General features: G+C 46.0%; 2 protein-coding genes across 7 annotated transcripts; one reads left to right on the top strand and one right to left on the bottom strand.

The window, feature by feature from the left end:
• Positions 1–5569: 5569 nt before the first annotated feature.
• On the bottom strand, positions 5570–11425 carry LOC138803258 (coiled-coil domain-containing protein 159-like). 6 transcript variants are annotated; one of them, XM_069987072.1, is made up of 9 exons: positions 11289–11425; positions 10929–11123; positions 10800–10833; positions 10443–10633; positions 10260–10341; positions 9825–10014; positions 8914–8981; positions 8494–8561; positions 5570–5851 (listed from the first exon to the last, which is right to left on the bottom strand). In XM_069987072.1, the coding sequence occupies exons 2-9, from the start codon at positions 11085–11087 to the stop codon at positions 5723–5725; spliced, it is 921 nt and encodes a 306-aa protein (XP_069843173.1). In that variant the 5' UTR covers positions 11088–11123; positions 11289–11425; the 3' UTR covers positions 5570–5722. The 6 variants fall into 6 exon arrangements, with proteins under 6 accessions (XP_069843173.1, XP_069843176.1, XP_069843175.1 ...); XM_069987075.1 differs by having other exon boundaries at positions 10929–11048; XM_069987074.1 differs by having other exon boundaries at positions 10929–11048; positions 11322–11425.
• A 190-nt stretch (positions 11426–11615) lies between these two features.
• LOC138803402 (cyanocobalamin reductase / alkylcobalamin dealkylase-like) lies at positions 11616–18299 on the top strand. Its single transcript, XM_069987359.1, has 4 exons — positions 11616–11780; positions 16030–16224; positions 16961–17113; positions 17570–18299. Exons 1-4 carry the CDS (start codon positions 11700–11702, stop codon positions 17981–17983), a joined length of 843 nt encoding a protein of 280 aa, XP_069843460.1. The 5' UTR covers positions 11616–11699; the 3' UTR covers positions 17984–18299.
• Positions 18300–18770: the final 471 nt, after the last annotated feature.

Here is an 18770-nt window from a genome sequence, read left to right as displayed (position 1 = left end):
TGGTATGAGGGTGGGCGCAATGGGCGTGCACAGAAGCCAATCAACGGCCCTAGGCGCCAACTCTTGGAGGACGAAGGAAACCAATAGGAAAGAAGTAGGGGCAAAAACAGAAGAAGCAGTGTGTTGGAAAAGCGGAACTATAAAGCAAAGAATACACCTGGGGAAAACCCAAGCCTGAAGAGTAGAAGAGCCACACAGTTAATTCACGATGGGCTATGCAAAATGTCAGAGGCAGAAGTGGTAATTGATAAGGACAATAGCACTGGACTACACTGGAGCAGCCTTTAGGTTAGTCAAAGTATAGCTGAGGTAGGAAAAACCCTATAAATGTGTCATGAAGGATCATAGTACAGTGAGAGAAAAAAATGTAATCTATAATAATTAGCGACTTGAGATAGTAAGAAGGGTAAATAAAATCAAATAACATGCTAAGGAAAACATTGGGACAATTCACTCTAAGAGATTGGATTCTGCTCACTTCCGAATCCTTACTACTCTGGAGGCTAAATTCTAAGGATTGCCGCCTGTAATCCTAACTACTCAAGAGGCTGAGATCTGAGGATCAGAGTTCAAAGCCAGCCCGAGCAGGAAAGTCCTTAAGACTCTTTCCCTCTCCCCCTTTTTTTCTGGTCAGTCGTGGGGCTTGGACTCTGGGCCTGGACACTGACCCTCAGCTCTTCAGCTCAAGGCTAGTGCTCTACCACCTGAGCCAAGCGCCATTTCCTGTTTTCTGAGGGGTTACTTGGAGATGAGTGTCTCGGACTTTCCTGCCTGCTCTGGTTTTGAACTGTGATCTCAGATCTCAGCCTTCTGAGTAGCTAGGATTACAGGCGTGAGCCACCAGAGCCCAACAATTGAGACTCTATTTCCAATTAGCTACCAGAAAACCAGAAGTGGGGCTGTGGCCCAAGATGTAGAGCACTAGCCTTCAGCTGACGAGCTCAGGGACAGCGCCCAGGCCCAGAGTTCAAGCCCCAGAACTGACAAAAAAAGAAAAAAAAAACTTAGACTTGATCAAACTGAGATGAGAGAGACTCAGTGGATCTAAGACCTATTGTGCTGCCACCCCCTGAGATAAGAGGCTACCTTTAGCTGGGGGCTCATGGCTCACACCTTGTAATCCTAGCTACTCAGGAGGCTGAGATCTGAGGATCAGGGTTCAAAGCCAGCCCGGGCAGGAAAGTCTATGAGACTGATCTCCAATAAACCACCAGAAAGCCAGAAGTGGTGCTGTGGCTCAAGTGTAGAGTGCTAGTCTTGAGCTGAAGAGCTAAGAGACAGCATTAAGGCCCGGAGTTCAAGCCCCAGGACCAACAAAAAAAAAATTTTTTTAAGACTTCTTTTGGAAGAGGGAGTTCTTTTTTTGTTGTTTTTTGTTTGTTTGTTTTGGTCTGGTCATGGGGCCTGAACTCTGGGCCTGGGCGCTGTCCCTCAGCTCTTCAGCTCAAGGCTAGTGCTCTACCACTTGAGCCACAGTGCCACTTCTGGCTTTTTTTTTTCTGCTTATGTGGTGCTGAGGAATCGAACCCAGGGCCTCATGCATGCAAGGCAAGCGCTCTACCACTGAGCCACCTTCCCAGCCCAAGAGGGAGTTCTTGACAGGTGTGTAAGACAGGATCACAGTTCTGGGGCTGGGAAGTTGGCTCAGTGGTAGAGCGCTTGCCTTGCATGCCTGAGGCCCTGGGTTCCATTCCTCAGCACCACATAAACAAAAAGAAAAAAGCTGGAAGTGGCGCTGTGGCTCAAGTGGTAGAGTGCTAGCCTTGAGCTGAAGAGCTCAGGGACAGCACTCAGGCCCAGAGTTCAGGCCCCACGACTGGACCCAAAAAAAAAAAAAAAAGACAGGATCACAGTTCTAAGCCAACTCAGGCAGGAAAGACTGTAACACACTTAATTCCACTTAATCGCCAAAATGTTGTAAGTGAAGTTGTGGCTCAAATGGTAGAGCTCTAGCCTTGTGCAAGTCTTGATTGAGTTCAAGGCCCAAGACTGGCACACAAAAAATAAATTATAGATCACAGCCAGCACTGGTGGCTCATACCTGTAATCCTTGCTACTCAAGAGGCTGGGATCTGAGGATCCTGATTTTAAGCCAGTCTGGGCAGAAAAGTTCCTGTAAGATTCTCATCTCCAATTAACCGCTCAAAAACGAAGTGGCCCCAGTGGTAGAGCACTAGTCTTGAGCACAAGAAGGCTCAGGGACAATGCCCAGGTCATGAGTTCATGTCCCATGGCCAAAAAAAAAAGTTGGGAGATAGCCCAGTGGTAGAGCATCTGCTATGTGTAGGGCCTCTGATTTGATCCCTAGCACCTAAAATAATAAATTAATAATAGTAATTGGAGTACAGGTGTTTCTGAAAGTAATTAAGGTTAAAGGTTTATAGTAAAAAAAAAAAAAAAAAAAAGATTGGAGAGAGAAGAGGCTGAATGGAGGCTTGGCTTAAATGCTGAATTTGTCTTTTGTTTTCCTGCTGAAAATTACCAGTGAATATGAGTATAATCTAATCTAAAAGAGCTCTGTTCTAGGTAGATTAGTTTTAGCTCATAGAATTTCTAAAGGGAAAAAGCAATCACACCAGCCCAGATCCTCTGGCCCAAAACTTTTCAGATTATTCTTCTGGCAACAAATCATGTGCTGCCACCTGGTGACAGTCCATCTACACTGTTCCACACTGCTGTTCAGTATTATTGTGAAAGGTCTGGCACCCTGCAAGCCTGTCTCCCACAGAGCATGATGAAAAGTAGGTGATAAACTAGTAAAGTACTGGTAGCAATCAAAGACAAATAATGCTACCATGCCAGATGAATCACTTGCTTAGTGAAAGATGTAAACAACAAAGGTTCCTTGTACTTGCTTCAGGAGGAAAGTTAAATTTGAGAGGAAGTTATTTTGTTTTAGACTGTCTGTTGGATGTGTGTTTTACACTGTCTGTTGGATGTACATCACACAGACCTGATCCTTTTTTTGGGGGGGAGGCGGGGAGGGGTCAATCGTGGGGCTTGAACTCTGGACCTGGGTGCTGTCCCTGAGCTCTTCAGCTCAAGGCAAGCACTCTACCACTTGAGCCACAGTGCCACTTCAAGTTTTCTGGTGGTTAATTAGAGATAAGAGTCTCACAGCCTTTCTTGCCCAGTCTGGCTTTGAACTATGAACCTCAGATCTCAGCCTCCTGAGTAGCTAGGATTACAGTCATGAGCCACTGGTGCCCGGCCCAGATCTGATCTTTATCACTCTACTCTTGGCAATTCTCCAAAGCTCAGGAAAGCTGAGGAGAACTTGGTTGTAGCTATTCAGGTGTCTAAATCCTATCACCTCAGCCTTTTTTTTTTCTTTTTTTTTTTTTTGTCCGTTGTAGGGCTTGAACTCTGGGCCTGAGCGCTGTCCCTTAGCTCTACAGCTCAAGGCTAGTGCTCTACCACTTGAGCTACAGAGCCACTTCCGGTTTTCTGGTGGTTTACTGGAGATTAAGAGTCTCACGGACTTTCCTGCCAGGGCTGGCTTTGAACCAAGATCCTCAGATCTCAGCCTCCTGAGTAGCTAAGATTACAGGCATGAGCCACCGGTGCCCAGCTACCTCAGCCTTTTATTACATTTTTATTTCAGATTACTTATTGTCTCTTCAAGTGTGTGTGTGTGTGTGTGTGTGTGTGTGTGTGTGTGTGTGTGTGTGTGTGTGTGTGTGTGTGTGTGTGTGTGTGTGTGTGTGTGTGTGTGTGTGTGTTCTGGTCCTGGGGCTTGAACTCAGGGCCTGGGCACTATCCCTGAGCTTTTTGTCTTGAGGCTAGCACTCTACCACTTGAACCATAATTCCACTTCTGGCTTTTTTGATGATTAAGTGGAGATAAAGTCCTGTGGATTTTCCTGCCCAGGCTGGCTTCAAACCTAGATCCTCAGATCTCAGCCTCCTGAGTAGGTAGGATTACAGGCTTACAGCACCCAGCCTTACTGTCTCTTCTAGCCAGGTTGACCAAGATGCAGGTTGGACCCTTCCCATAAGCCCCTGGCCCCACCTTAGTTGAGGGAAAAAACATAGCAAGATTCCTCTTAACAGACATCTTGTTTAGTGGGTGAATGGCATTATCTTTTTTTTTTTTGGGGGGGGGGTCCAGTCGTGGGGCCTGAACTCCGGGCCTGGGCACTGTCCCTCATCTCTTCAGCTCAAGGCTAGCACTCTATCACTTGAGCCACAGCGCCACTTCCAGCATTTTTCTTTTTGTTTATGTGGTGCTGAGGAATCGAACCCAGGGCCTCATGCATGCAAGGTATGTGCTCTACCACTGAGCCACCTTCCCAGCCTGGCATTATCTTTTACCAATGTTTCCCAGTGAAAGAAGCCTAGTGAGGCCTCAGTGAGTTGCTACTGGTTCTTAGGAAATTTTGAATTGTACAGTCTAGAACACAAAGCACAGGTAAAGTAATGCTTTTATCTAAAGATACTTTCCAGAGAGCAACTACATGGCCAACGGACCATAATCATTCACCACAAGGCATTTTTTAATGAAATATAACAAAAATGAGTTGGGGGCATAACTTAGTAAAATAAAATTTGTCTAGCATGTGTGAGACTCCAGGATCAATTCCAGCACTGAAAGAAAAAAAAATGGTAAAAAGAGACTGAGAGAAAGAAGAAAAGTATCAGAATACATCAATCCTACTAAGCATAGAAGCTTGGTACCAGTAGCTCACGCCTGCAAACCTAGCTACTCAGAAGGCTGGGATCTGAAGATCACAATTTATAGCTAGTTTGGGCAGAAAAATCTGCGAGAGTCTTATTTCCAATAAACCAACAAAAATCTAGAAGTGAAGGTATGGTTCAAGTGGTAGAGCACCAGCCTTGTTGCAAAAAAAAAAAAAAAAAGCTAAAAGACACCAATCAGGCCCTGAGTTCAAGACCTATTAGCAGCACAAAAAAATAAATTCTTTTTTTCTTACGTCAGAAAATTCTGAATACTGCCTCATTAAGAGTCAAAGAAGGGGCTAGGAAGGTGGCTCAGTGGTAGAGCGCTTGCCTTGCATGCCTGAGGCCCTGGGTTCAATTCTTCAGCACCACATAAGCAAAAAGAAAAAAGCGGGAAGTGGCACAGTGGCTCAAGTGGTAGAGCGCTAGCCTTGAGCTGAAGAGCTGAGGGACAGCGCCCAAGGCCCAGAGTTCAGGCCCCATGACGGGACCCCCCCCCCCCCAAAAAAAATAAATAGTCAAAGAAACTGAAACCAGGAATGAAGCTTCTATAGAAATATAGGCTGGATTGCTAAGAAGAGGCTGGATGAGCCTAAGCAATAGAAACCGGAGATACCCAGGTCCAGGGCCCTCCAGAATATCTGTCTTCTATATCCCCACAGCACTATTGCCTCAGTGCAGGATTCCAGCTCATTATGCTCACCAGAATGACAGCTTCTATCTCTCTCAAGTTCACTTGAGCTTATACTCAGGAAGTAGAGTTCTAAATGTCTATGGACTCAGATTTCGGAGGTAGAGATCACAAGAAATAGTCAAATAACAGGAAGAAGATATACCCAAGACTACCCCATGTGGGTACAGATTCACACAAAACACATCATGGAGAGATAAGTCACTTTACTGCAGTAAAGGAGGTGGGCAGGAATAGGTGGGCAATGAGAAGTCTCAGGGAAAAGGGAATATCCAGAGGGGATGAGAAGGCTGCCCAGACAAGTCTTTGAGGGGAGTGGAGAGGAGGGAAAGAAAGCTTCATCCCACTATTCTTACAAGTCCTTACAGTCGCTCAGGAGCATCTTGGGAGTCCTGAAGGAGTAACTCCTCTTACTCAAAATTCTAGGCATGTACCTGTAAGCTGCTGAGCCGCAGGTTAGAAAAGGTGCTGTTTTGGAGATCTAAAAGGAAAAAAAAAAAAGAAAGAGAAAAACAAAACATCAGCAATCATTGTGGTATGCAGTGAACTAGACCCTAACCTGTCTGGTAGGGACACACCAGTTTGGCATAAGTAGCAAGAGAAAAAGGCAGAGAAATTCCATGTACTCATGCTAAATAATTAGGTGGCTGGCATTCAGGCATCATTCAGAGTCAGCCTCCCACAGACCTGAGATCCCTGCTCTCAACTCCATATAGTTTGCTGTTTTGTTTCCTAAAAAGTAGTTCCCTTAGCTGGGCACTGGTGGCTCACATCTGTAATCCTATCTACTCAGGAGGCTGAGATCTGAGGATCATGGTTCAAAGCCTGCTCAGGCAGGAAAGTTTTTGGCATTCTTTTTTTTTTTTTTTTGTCGGTCGTGGGGCTTGAACTCTGGGCCTGGGCGCTGTCCCTCAGCTCTTCAGCTCAAGGCGAGCACTCTACCACTTGAGCTACAGCGTCACTTCCGCTTTTCTGGTGGTTTATTGGAGATAGGAGTCTCACGGTCTTTCCTGCCCGGGCTGGCTTTGAACCGCGATCCTCAGATCTCAGCCTCCTGAGTAGCTAGGATTACAGGCGTGAGCCACCAGCGCCCGGCTATTCTTTGAATTTTTGAATACCATGTATCATTTCTAAAATGAAAACAAAATATCTTACAAATCAATAAATATATTGGAACAGAACGTAAAATCCACAGCAGCCCAAGGAAGTTTTTGGCATTCTTATCTCCAATAAACTACTAGAATACCGGAAGTGGTGCTGTGGCTTAAGTGTAGAGCACTAGCCTTGAGCTGAAGAGCTCAGGGTCAGCTACCAGGCCCAGAGTTCAAGCCCCATGACCAACAACAACAACAAAAACGTAGTAGTTCTTAACTACTGATTCTGTCTGGAAGACTGACATAGTGAAGGTGGTAGCAGCTTAGATTGGAAGACATAAACAGAGGTCCTAGAAAGAACAGAATCAGAGTCAGAAATGGTAGTGATGGTCTCAAGCACACTATTTTCTTCCTCTCCTTATCGTCTAAACATATAAAAATATCTCAGTGATTCAGTGTCAGGTAAAGACTGCCCAATGCTGGGCTGGGAAGGTGGCTCAGTGGTAGAGCGCTTGCCTTGCAGGCAAGAGGCCCTGGGTTCGATTCCTCAGCACCATATAAGCAAAAAGAAAAAAGCCGGAAGTGGCACTGTGGCTCAAGTGGTAGAGCGCTAGCCTTGAGCTGAAGAGCTGAGGGACAGTGCCCAGGCCCAGAGTTCAGCCCACGACCGGACCCAAAAAAAAAAAAAAAAAGACTGCCCAATGCTGGCTAGCTTATGGGCTGCAACACAGAAACTCAGATTGCCCCTACTGCCCCTAGCCAAAGTTAGGATAGGTGGACTTCATGAGCCAATTCCCTCTACTGCCACAGTACCCACACATTCTGACCTGAGGAGGCTGTGTTCCTGCTGGGTATCCTGAGCCTCTGTCTAGGTAGCCTGCAGGGTGTGACCTTTGCCCTCTTGGCCACTTTGCAGCTTCTCCAACATCTGCCAGACCATGAGCCCAGGTAGGCCAAACCTCTCCCTCTTCAAAAGGAAAACCCCTCCCCACCTAAGCATACTTAGAACCCTCCTATCAACTAGGATGGTTTTTCTTTTTTTCTTTCTTTCTTTTTTTTTTTTTGGTCGGTCGTGGGGCTTGAACTCTGGGCTGGGCTTGGGCGCTGTCCCTGCGCTCTTCAGCTCAAGGTGAGCACTCTACCGCTTGAGCCATAGCGCCATTTCTGGTTTTCTACCGGTTTAATTGGAGATAAGAGTCTCATGGACTTTCCTGCCCGGGCTGGCTTTGAACCGTGATCCTCAGATCTCAGCCTCCTGAGTAGCTAGGATTACAGGCATGAGCCACCGGCGCCCAGAATTAGGATGTTTTTTCATGGCCTAGAACACAGGAATTGGGAAGAAGAAAGAGTTTTGAAGTCTTTTTTTTTTTTTGGAGGGGAGGGTGCGGGAGGGCAGGGAGCTATTGAGGATTGAATTCAGGACAATTTCAGTCATGGGCTGGGAAGGTGGCTCAGTGGTAGAGTGCTTGCCTTGCATGCATGAAGCCCTAGGTTTGATTCCTCAGCACCACATAACCAGAAAAAGCCAGAAGTGGGGCAGAGGCTCAAGTGGTAGAGCGCTGGTCTACAGCTGAAAAGCTGGGGGACAGCGCCCAGGCCCAGAGTTCAGGCCCCACAATTGGCATTAAAAAAAAAAAAACTAACTTTATGGGCTGGGAAGGTGGCTCAGTGGTAGAGTGCTTGCCTTGCATGCATGAGGCCCTGGGTTCGATTCCTCAGCACCACATAAGCAAAAAGAAAAAAGCCATGGCTCAAGTGGTAGAGCCCTAGCCTTGAGCTGAAGAGCTGAGGGATAGCGTCCAGGCCCAGAGTTCAGGCCTCACGACCAGACCAAAAAAAAAAAAAAAAATACAATTTCAGTCATGTCCCCTAGTTTGTGAAGAAGAGGTTTAGAGAGAGATATAATCAGCACAGGGAAGACAGGAGTAAGATGGAGCTGAGCAATGGTTTGCGGGCCTATACAGACAACAGAGGAATAACAGGGCTTCCATGAAGAAATAATTGGAGATAGGTCTAATCCTGGTACTACCTTCCATCTGCTGGTCTCAACCTGGTGCCCTGCAGCCATATGTTCCCGCAGCAGCTCCTGGTGCTGGCCTGCAAATAACAGAGAATGAGAGTGGCTGTTCTACAACTTCTATCTTTCTTCATTGCCTTGCGACTAGCCTGGTACTGAAAACTGAGAAGAGTGTTCTGGACAGCTTTTGGAAAGCTTCCAAGCTGATTGGAAAGACTAAACTCATACTGTGAGAAGCAAAGAGCAAGAAAGAACACTTCCAAGCGCTAGAGGTATAACCCAACAGTACAATATGCGCCTAGCATGTACAAGGTCATGGGTTCAATCCAACAAATAAACAAGACTTTGCTAGAGTTCTCCATAGCTCAAACAGGGAGACCTGTATTCCAAAAAAGAAGACAAGGAAACACATGCTATCAATCTTGTACTTACACAACTGGTCCCGTAGCAACTTCAGTTCCTCCCACAAAATCTCTGACTGTTCCCACAAAAGTTGTGGCCTACAGGAATAACAACTGTGTTATTCTAGAGTCATATAACAAAGTCAAAGTGAAGAAGCCATCTGCCTACCAGAATATCCAGAGTTCAGAGGCCTCAAGAAGGTGAAGTCTGGGGCTGGGAAGGTGGCTCAGTGGTAGAGCGCTTGCCTTGCATGCCTAAGGCCCTGGGTTCAATTCCTCAGCACCACATAAGAAAAAAGCGGGAAGTGGCGCTGCGGCTCAAGTGGTAGAGCGCTAGCCTTGAGCTGAAGAGCTGAGAGACAGCGCCTAGGCCCAGAGTTCAGGCCCCACGACCCGACCCCAAAAAAAAGAAAAAAAAAAAAGAAGGTGAATCTTTGGTTGGGCTAGTACAATACCCTGGGTTCCATCCCCAGTATCAAAAAAGAAAAGGAAGCCAGGTGCTGGTAACTCACACCTATAATCCTAGTGACTCAAGAGGCTGAGATCTAAGGATTATGGTTTGAATCTGGCCCAGGCAGGAAAGTATGTGAGACTCATATCCAATTAAGCACAAAAAAAAAAAATAAGCACACACACACACACACCAAAAAAAAAAAAAAACCACACACAAAAAATCTAGAGCTGTGGCTCCAGTGGTAGGCTGTTAGCCTTAAGCAAAAAAACTCAGAAACAGTACCACCCAGGCCCTGAGTTCAAGCCCCAGAATGAACACACACAAAAAAAGGAAGGAGAGAGAGAGGTAGGGGAAGGGAAGGAAGGGAAGGGAAGGGAAGGGTAGGGAAGGGAAGGGAAGGGAAGGGAAGGGAATACCAAAAACAAAAAACAAAAAACACACACACAAGCAAACCAACCCAAGAAGGTTAAATCTTGCCTCTCACTCACTCAGTCTGCAGCTCCTCTTGAAAGCTATTAGTAGTACTGTGCTTTCCTGTTCTTGGTCTTGTTTTCATTTGAGCATGGGCTAACTCCAGCACCTGGCTCCTAAGGCCCTGAAGTTCCCTTTTCAGCTCCAGGCCTTGTTCCAGAAAAAGGGCTTGCCCTTCTGGGGCCTCCTGCAGCAATTTTAGTGATGCTGTTGTGGAACAAGTTGAAGGTCTTAACCTTACTGAGAGCTTCACACATAAACCTCAACACTACTTGCAAATTAAGATATACGTGCACACCTAACAGGTAGGCAGCAAAATTGTGCACCAACATATAGAACTGTGCAAGGGGATAGAGGTATAGAGCACTTGCTTAGTATACATAAGGCTTTGGGTTCATCCATCACCAAAACACAAACATCTTTGTATATAAATTAAGGTTTTGGTCTGATACCTTCCAGGGCACTGATCTTGCACATCAGCAGCTCTCGTTCTTCCAGCAGGCCCTGCACAGTGTGCTGTAGTGTCTCAGTCACCTACTCAAGCATTAAAAAAAAAAAAAAAACAGCTATTATGTAAGAGGCTTTCCCAACTCCTAGTATTTTCATCTCACGCAAACTAGGCTATCAAGGCTCACCTGAGCCTGAGACTGAATCTGCGACTTGAGAACAGTAATTTCATCCCAGAGAGAAGAGGAACTATAGGCTTCAGTCCATCTTTGTCTCTCTGGGGTGGTGGAAGTCTTTAAAGCCCAAGGCTGTTGTACTTGGGCTCCTGCCTTGAAAGGCAAGTGGTGAGAGGAAATACAGGTTCCCGCCAGGTTGTCTCCTGAAGGTATAAGGAAGGAACAAGCAAGGCAGAATCTATCTAAGTGGGGAACAGAGTTCTGGAAAGGAAATAATGGGTACTGGGAAAGAATAGTAGATAGTACAGACACTGTAAGAAAGCAGGTCTTGAAAACAAAAGATTGGGAGTAGAAAGGGGCAATATTTACCTGTAGTGGAGACTCCAAAAGAATACAGCCTCTGCTACAAAGGAAACTTCCTCAGGCCAATAAGATCTAAATGTTCCTTAATTCACCCCACCCTCAAAAAAAGCCGTGGGGATGTGGGCACCTCCTTACCTTAATCCGGGCCATACTTCCATCAGTTGCATTTAGAAGTGTGTCAATTTGCTCATACCAGTTCATATCATAGCCTGTGGCAGGGGTCTGGCTCCCTGATAGCTCGTGCTCTTGTTCTCCCTGATGGGGATATCGGAAGTGCAGCCCAGGAAAGACCATGACATTAGATGGACAAAGGAGAATAGGGATACAAAACTAGGGAAAAGGACGCAATATATCACCAAACTACGATTCTGGCACTAGGCAAAAGAGCTGATGTCTTAGGGAGCTTGAGGGGGGGGGGGGGTGGCGGGAGGAGCACAATAGTCTGATAACGCAGTTATCAAATGAGAGTGAAAGATGTCAAATCTTGGTCGATACCCCTCCAAATCTAGGACGCTGGCACCAACACACCAAACCTGTGTCACCGACCACTGCCGCCGCTAGGTTCAAACCCTCCAGTAGGTGGAGAAAATACTTTAGGCAACACCGCAGCGCCACCCGGGAAATAAAGTCCGTACAGGCGGCGGAGCTGTTTCCTTGGAAACGACCCGTGCGTACACTCCCCGCCCTCCGTGAAGCTTGTCGGGATACCGAGTCTCTCGAGGCTCTGGAGTTGTGGGTTCCAGGATGAGCGGACTACGTATCCCAAGACGCATCGCTCAGGTCCAACTCTGTCTCGTTCTGGTCCTAGTGGCTTCTGGGAAATGGAGTCTAAGCTGACTTAAAAAGTAACGGCTGTGTTACCTTTGAGACTCCATTCCCCAGCAAGCTCAGTGTGCAGCGTGCGCTATGGAGCCGCGTGTCGCAGAGCTGAAGCAGAAGATCGAGGACATATTGTGTCCTTTTGGCTTCGAGATTTATCCCTTCCAGGTTGGTTTATCCCTCCTGCGGGCCAAGGGTGAGCTAAATGATTGGCCTGGGTGCAGCTGGCATGAGGCCCCCAGAATCCTTCCGATCCTCCCCCAAGCTCCTGCGGCCCGGTGGCCATCTAACGACCGGGACGGGAGTGTTCGCTGGGGCTTGGATTAAAAAGGTAGAGAAGCGGTCACATGGTTGTCCTTTTACCTCCATATGATGTCAAATTAACGAGTGGGAGACAACATATGATCTCATAGCTTTTATAGTTTTCTCATCTTTATAGTTTACAAGAAGAAAGGTATCCCAGGGGCTAGAAATCACCTTACTTCCTAAAGACGTTAGGAGAGAGCAAGGCACAGGAAGTTTGCGCGGGTATGATTGTCAGTTGAGGAGAGAAGGGCATTCCTCCTGTGCAAGAGACAATTGCTGGTTTGTTCCATCTACCAACAAACAGAGGGATAATTCATAATGCTGCTAACCACCAGTACAGGATTGGATGTAGAAATTCTGTGCACCCGCCTGGCACCGAAGTCTCTACAGGCCCCTTTTCCACTGCAAGCAAGCATCCCCTTTAAAAAAAAAAAAAAAAAAACCCTAGGGGTGGAAGTCTGCCTCAAGTGCTAGGAAGCATGGGGCCCTGAATTTAAAACCCAGTATGGGTATGTGTGTGTGTAGAACACGTCAGTGCCAGATGCACTTAGAATCCAGTACACTCAAACCACAATCTTAAATCAACTTGAGTCCTTTGCCTGATGCTAAAAAAAAAAGTTTATTTTCCACTCTTTTACCCTGAGAAATCTAACATAGTGGCTCAGGTCTGTCTCTTGAACCTCCCAAATCCATTTGTTTCCAAACCATCAATCTATGCTCTTTGGATTACTGTAAAAATCTTGTCTTGCCGTATGGAAACTAGATTTAGATAATAGTTTTTTGTTTTTTTTTTTAATTTCCCCTGTACATGGAGATTGAACCCAGGTCCTAGCACGTGCTAACTACTGCCTCAGTCTTTTTATCATTTTGTTTTCAAAACAGTGTCTGCTACCTTTGCCCAGACTGTCTACAAACTTGTTACCCTATCTGCATCTCCTGAGAAGTTGGGATTATAGGAATATACTGCCTTGTCCAGTTTGTTCTTTCTTTTCTTCCTTCCTTCCTTTGTTCCTTTCTCTTTCTTATTGTCAAGTAGTTGAACAAAATTGACTCTATAACTCAGGTTATGAGTACAAGCTTCTCGGTCAGTGTTGCTCCTTCTCAGCTTACTTCCTTTTTCTTTTTTTCCAATTCAGGGGTTTGAACTCAGGGCCTGGGCTCTGTGTCTGAGCCTCTGTGCTCAGAGCTAGCGCTCTACCACTTGAGCCACAGCAACACTTATGGCTTTTTCTGTTTATGTGGTACTGAGAAATGGAAACCCAGGGCTTCTTGAATGCTAGGGAAACCCTCTACCACTAAGCCATATTCCCAGCCCTCGATTTACTTCTTGTGATTTGTTTTGTTTTGGGGGCCAGTCCTGGGGCCAGTCCTCAAGATTCTGGGAGCAGTCCCTGAGCTTTTTTTTTTTTTTTTTTTTTTGGGTCCGGTTGTGGGGCATGAACTCTGGGCCTGGGTGCTGTCCCTCAGCTCTTCAGCTCAAGGCTAGCACTCTACCACTTGAGCCATAGCGCCACTTCCGGCTTTTTTCTTTTTTTTTCCGGCTTCAAACTACAATTCTCAGATGTCAGCCTTCTGACTAGGATTATAGATGTGCTTATTGGCGCCCAGCTTTATTTTTTAATATTCAGTAACTCCTTGCACTAAATTTTAGATCCATAGTCCTTATATTGGTATCCAAGACCAAACACATTCACCAATCAGGAGAATTCCTACTCCTCTCTCCAATCCCTCTCCAATATACAGCTCCTTCACTATTACAAAACTAGACAATTTGCTCTTCTGTAAATAAGCACAAATATACTTGCCCATGTGGTTATGCTGTATCCTAGTTTAAAATACATAGCAGAGCCAGGCACCTGTGGCTCATACCTGTAATCCTAGCTACTCAGGAGGCTGAGATCTGAGGATCGGGATTCAAAGCCAGCCGGGGCAGGAAAGTGTTTGAAACTCTATCTCCAATAAACTACTCAGAAAAACTGGAAGTGGTGCTATGGCTGAAGTGGCAGAGCACCAGTCTTGAGCAAAAGAAACTCAGGGGCAGTTCCTAAGCCCAGTTCAAGCCCCAGGACTGGCAATAAATAAATAAAATACACAGCAGAGCCTGGCATGGTGGCTCAAGTCTGTAATCCTAGCTACTTGAGAGAGAAATCAAAGGGTCAGTGTTTGAGGCCAGCCCAGGCATAAAAGTTTGTGAGATGAGACCCTCATCTCAACAAATGGCTGGATAAGGTGCACCTATTATCCTAGCTACAGAGAAAGCACAATGGCTAAGCTCAGTGGCACTGCCTTTCATCCCAGCAACATAGGAGGATCACAGCCTAGGCTTGCTCAGGCATCAAGTAAAACTCTACCTCAAACATAACAAACCAGCCAGGTGTTGGCTCAGACCTGAAATCCTAGCTACTCAGGAAGCCAAGGATCACAGTTCAAAGCCAGCCCAGGCAGGAAAGTCCGTGAGACTCTCCAATAGACCACTAGAAAATTGGAAGTGGTGCTGTGGCTCAAGTGGTAGAGCACTAGCCTTGAACTGAAGAGCGCAGACAGTGCCCAAGCCCAGAGTTTAAGCCCCATGACCAAAAAAAAAAAAAAAAAGTTGGGAGGTAGATTCTTATGTATTTTTTGGTTATACGGGGGATTGAACGCAGGACCTCACACTTGGAAGGAGGAACTCTACCACTTGAGTACTCACAACCTAGGCGTTTTTTTTTTTTTTTTGGTCCAGTCATGCGGCCTGAACTCTGGGCCTGGGCACTGTCCCTCAGCTCTTCAGCTCAAAGCTAGCATCTACCACTTGAGCCACAGTGCCACTTCCGGCTTTTTTTTTCTGCTTATGTGGTGCTGAGGAATCGAACCCAGGGCCTCATGCATGCAAGGCAAGCGCTCTACCACTGAGCCAACTTCCCAGCCCCAACCTAGGCGTTTTTCACTCAAGGCTAGCACTCTACCACTTTGAGCCATACTTTCCTGCCTGGGCTGGCTTCAAACTGTGGTCCTCAGATCTGATTAGCTAGGATTACAGGTATGAGCCACTGGCGCCTGGCTCAGCCTTGTTTTTTTTCTTTTTCTTTTTGCCAGTCTTGAGGCAGGCTTGAACTAAGCTGGGCTTCTTTTGTTTAATGCTAGCACTTTACCACTTGAGCCACAGCACCACTTCCAGCTTTTTCTGTTTATGTAGTACTGAAGAATTGAACCCAGCTCTTCATGCATACTAGGCAAGCACTCTACCACTAAGCAACATTCCCAGCTCTGTCTTCTATTTTTGTTGTTGTTGTTGTTGGTGGTGGTGGTGGTGGTGGTGGTGGTGGTGGGGCTTGAAGTCTGGGCCTGGGCACTGTTGTTCAAGGCAAGTTCTCTACCACTTGAGCCACAGAGCCACTTCCAGCTTTTTCTGCTTATGTGGTACTGAGGAATCAAACCCAGGGCTTCATGCATGGGAGGCAAACACTCTACCACTGAGCCACCTTCCTAGCCCCTGCCTTTTTTTTTCTTTTTTTTTAGTCGGTTGTGGGGCCTGAACTCTGGGCCTGGGCACTGTCCCTCAGCTCTTTAGCTCAAGGCGAGCACTCTACCACTTGAGCCACAGGGCCACTTCCGGCTTTTTCTGTTTATGTGGTGCTGAGGAATTGAACCCAGGGCCTCGTGCATGCAAAGCAAGCACTCTACCACTGAGCCACCTTCCCAGACCGACCTTCTGTTTTCTTACCAACTTTCTAGACATATTTTCTAAGAAAGCCTTTTTTTTATTTCAAAGGACCTTTGCCTGCCCCTATTATAGCATTAATAATTGAACAATTTTTATATTTATTCTTGGTTGGTCATGAACTCTGTCTGTTTGCTTTCTGATAGTACTAGATTCAATTCAGGACCTTGGGCTTGCTCTACAGTCAGTCACTCTACTACTTGAGCCATGCCTCTAGCCCTCTGTCAGAATATTCTAAGTCCCTGTCAAATTCAGATGAGTTGCCCATAGGTTATACAGCATCAGTGAAAATTCATTGAATGAGTGAGATGGAAATTTCAACCAAATAGATGAGATCTTCAATTCCTTGCTAAGGTATGGGCTAAGTCCTAAGCTGGTTTGTCTATCTAGCCTGAGCTTTCTCTGTTCCAGGTGGCATGGTACAATGAGCTCCTGCCTCCAGCCTTCCACCTGCCCCTTCCAGGACCTACCCTGGCCTTCCTTGTACTCAGCACACCTGCCATGTTTGACCAAGCCCTCAAGCCCTTCCTGGAGAGCCACTACCTCCAACCACTAACTGATCCAGTGGATCAGTGTGTGGGCTACCACTTGAGGCGTGTTATAGAGGTGAGCAAGGCTCAACTTCCCCTCATCTCCCATATATCTGATTCACTCTCCAAGCTCAATGCAGTATCTAGACTTAGGGCCAAGAGCCATTTCACAAGTGAAATAATACCATAAAACCAGTCTGTGGTTTTCTACTTATTCTGCTTTCTCACTCCCATGTCCTACTACCCTCTTTTAGCAGGCCTCCAGTCTGAAATATATAAATATCAGGCCAGTCTTGGCCTCAAAGTGGAATATGAGGCCAACATATTCTATGAATTGTTTATGCTTACCTGCGTTTGCCTTAGAATTGTAAGGCATATACACATATAATTAAGACATATATACATACATGTATAAATAATCACACACACACACACACACACACACACTGGGATTCTGATGGGCAAGGCTGAATCACTGAGTAAGATCTTACACACACACACACACACACACACACACACACTGGGATTCTGATGGGCAAGGCTGAATCACTGAGTAAGATCTTACACACACACACAGGGATTCTGATGGGCAAGGCTGAATCACCCCTCATGATGGAGGTTACTGAGTAAGATCTTACTAGCCTTCAAATAGACCCTCCTGCAAAGAACTGTCTCTTTTCATTTCTGAGCCTCCCTGATTGTTTTCCTTTTAACACAGGGCTTCTCAGAACAGGACCATGTTAATAAGCAAATGAAGGCTCCAGTAGGGACAGTAACTCCCCTCATGCTACCAGTGTCTTATTCTATTCCAGAGGTTTCCAGAGCTGCAGATGGAAGTCATTGCAGACTATGAGGTACACCCCAACCGGCGTCCTAAGATTCTGGCCCAGACAGCAGCCCATGTGGCAGGGGCTGCTTACTACTACCAACGAAGAGATGTGGAAGATGACCCTTGGGGAACTCAGGTCAGAGACAGGCATGAATAAGTAGGGACTGAGAAAAAATAACGAAGGACCCTCAAGATATTCCTTACTAGTCCCATTCTTCCTTTGATGAAGTTGATATATAGCCCAAGACAAACATTCATGTCCTATCCAAGGGGCCAGCTCCTTCACATGCTTCCTACTTTTTAGACTACCACTGAGCCACACAGCCCCCACATGCTTTCTCATTTACCTGGGGACACGTCCATGAATAAGACCTGAAGTGACAGAATTGCCCTAAGCTAAATTTAAATGAGCCCTTCCTCACTCACATTCTGGTAAGCATATGAAAAGGTGGTACAGAAGAAACATGTTCATTTTGTGTGGAACCAGTGTGCATTAAGCATGTAGTAGATGAACAAGGATAGCTTGCATTGATGGTAGACTTGTGATAGTACCAAGGTCACCTCTATGACCTTGCTTTTCTTTATTCACCAGCACATAGCAGGTGTGTGCATCCATCCCCGGTTTGGGGGCTGGTTTGCCATCCGAGGCGTGGTGTTGCTGCCAGGGATTACAGTGCCAGATCTGCCACACAGAAAGCCACCTGACTGTGTACCTGCAAGAGCTGACCGCATAACCCTACTTGAAGGCTTCAATTTCCACTGGCGGGACTGGACTTACAGGGATGCTGTGACCCCTCAGGAACGTTATTCAGAAGAACAGAAGGCCTACTTTTCTACCCCACCTGCTGAAAGGTTGGCCCTGTTAGGCTTGGCTCAGCCCTCAGAGGAGCCTAACACTACATTGCCTGAGTGTCCCTTTCCTATGCTCACCAAGCCTCAGATTCCCAGCAAAGCAGGCAGCTGGCTCAGCCCCAGTGTCTCACCAACTGTGTCCCCTGTTCCTTGATATCATCCTTCTCTATGGGATCCCTAATTTATGGTGGTACTTGCTAGGGCTTAAAACTGGCTTTGGTGAGCTAGATTTTATTATAGGGACAGTATAGCTGTTTTTTGATAGAGATATTCAATGAGTAAGGCTCAACTTAAAAGGCTGTGTTGGAAGATAAATCCAATACAACAGACCCAGAAATCCCCACTTGCTTTGGAATTCAAGATTAGTCACTGTTACCATTCCTATTAAGTGCTCCAAGGTACTACTTGTTACAGGGCCTTAGGGGCAACCACCCCTTAAGTAGTGACTAATAAATGTGAAGCACTTTGAATGTGCTTGGTCTTGTTGCTTCATTACTGAAGGCCCTAGGAATCCAATGTGACTGCTCATAGTTCTAGTCTGAATTACAAGGGTGGCTGACATGTGTTAAAAGGCACCTTTGATAGATACATAAATCTGCCTCAAGAACCCAGAAGAAACCGTACTTCACCCTGTTGAAAATTCCAAGACAGTAAGAATGATCAAATAAGCCCTATCTTCTAATGCATAGAATGCAAGAAAGGTGAGAAGTGAATAGCACTGCACTTGTATTATAAACCCTACCCAAAGTCACTATACCTGTTTGTTTTCTGTTCCAGAGACAAAACCTTCAATTATTGTCTTTTTCAAGGCAAGTACTGCTAGTGACACAAGCTGGTCCCAAATGTGAAATGTTACCTCTACCTATGGAGTGTTAGGATTATAGGTATACAATGCCACTCCTGTTTGTTCCAATTTTGTTCTTTTACATAACAGATATTTA

The sequence above is a fragment of the Dipodomys merriami genome, unplaced genomic scaffold, assembly GCF_024711535.1.
Source record: "Dipodomys merriami isolate MVZ:Mamm:240054 unplaced genomic scaffold, mDipMer1.0.p SCAF_34, whole genome shotgun sequence".
NCBI lineage: Eukaryota > Metazoa > Chordata > Mammalia > Rodentia > Heteromyidae > Dipodomys > Dipodomys merriami.
This window is presented reverse-complemented; position numbering and strand designations above follow the sequence as displayed.

Coding starts and splice junctions, on each gene's coding strand:
- LOC138803258 (XM_069987072.1), bottom strand. CDS start 11,087: ATGGTCTTTCCTGGGCTGCACTTCCGATATCCCCATCAGGGAGAACAA. Junction 10,834..10,928: donor GAAGTATGGCCCGGATTAAG/GTAAGGAGGTGC, acceptor TTTCCTTTGTAG/CAGAGGCTGTATTCTTTTGG. Junction 10,015..10,259: donor CAAGATCAGTGCCCTGGAAG/GTATCAGACCAA, acceptor GTTCCACAACAG/CATCACTAAAATTGCTGCAG.
- LOC138803402 (XM_069987359.1), top strand. CDS start 11,700: ATGGAGCCGCGTGTCGCAGAGCTGAAGCAGAAGATCGAGGACATATTG. Junction 11,781..16,029: donor TCGAGATTTATCCCTTCCAG/GTTGGTTTATCC, acceptor TCTCTGTTCCAG/GTGGCATGGTACAATGAGCT. Junction 17,114..17,569: donor ATGACCCTTGGGGAACTCAG/GTCAGAGACAGG, acceptor TTTATTCACCAG/CACATAGCAGGTGTGTGCAT.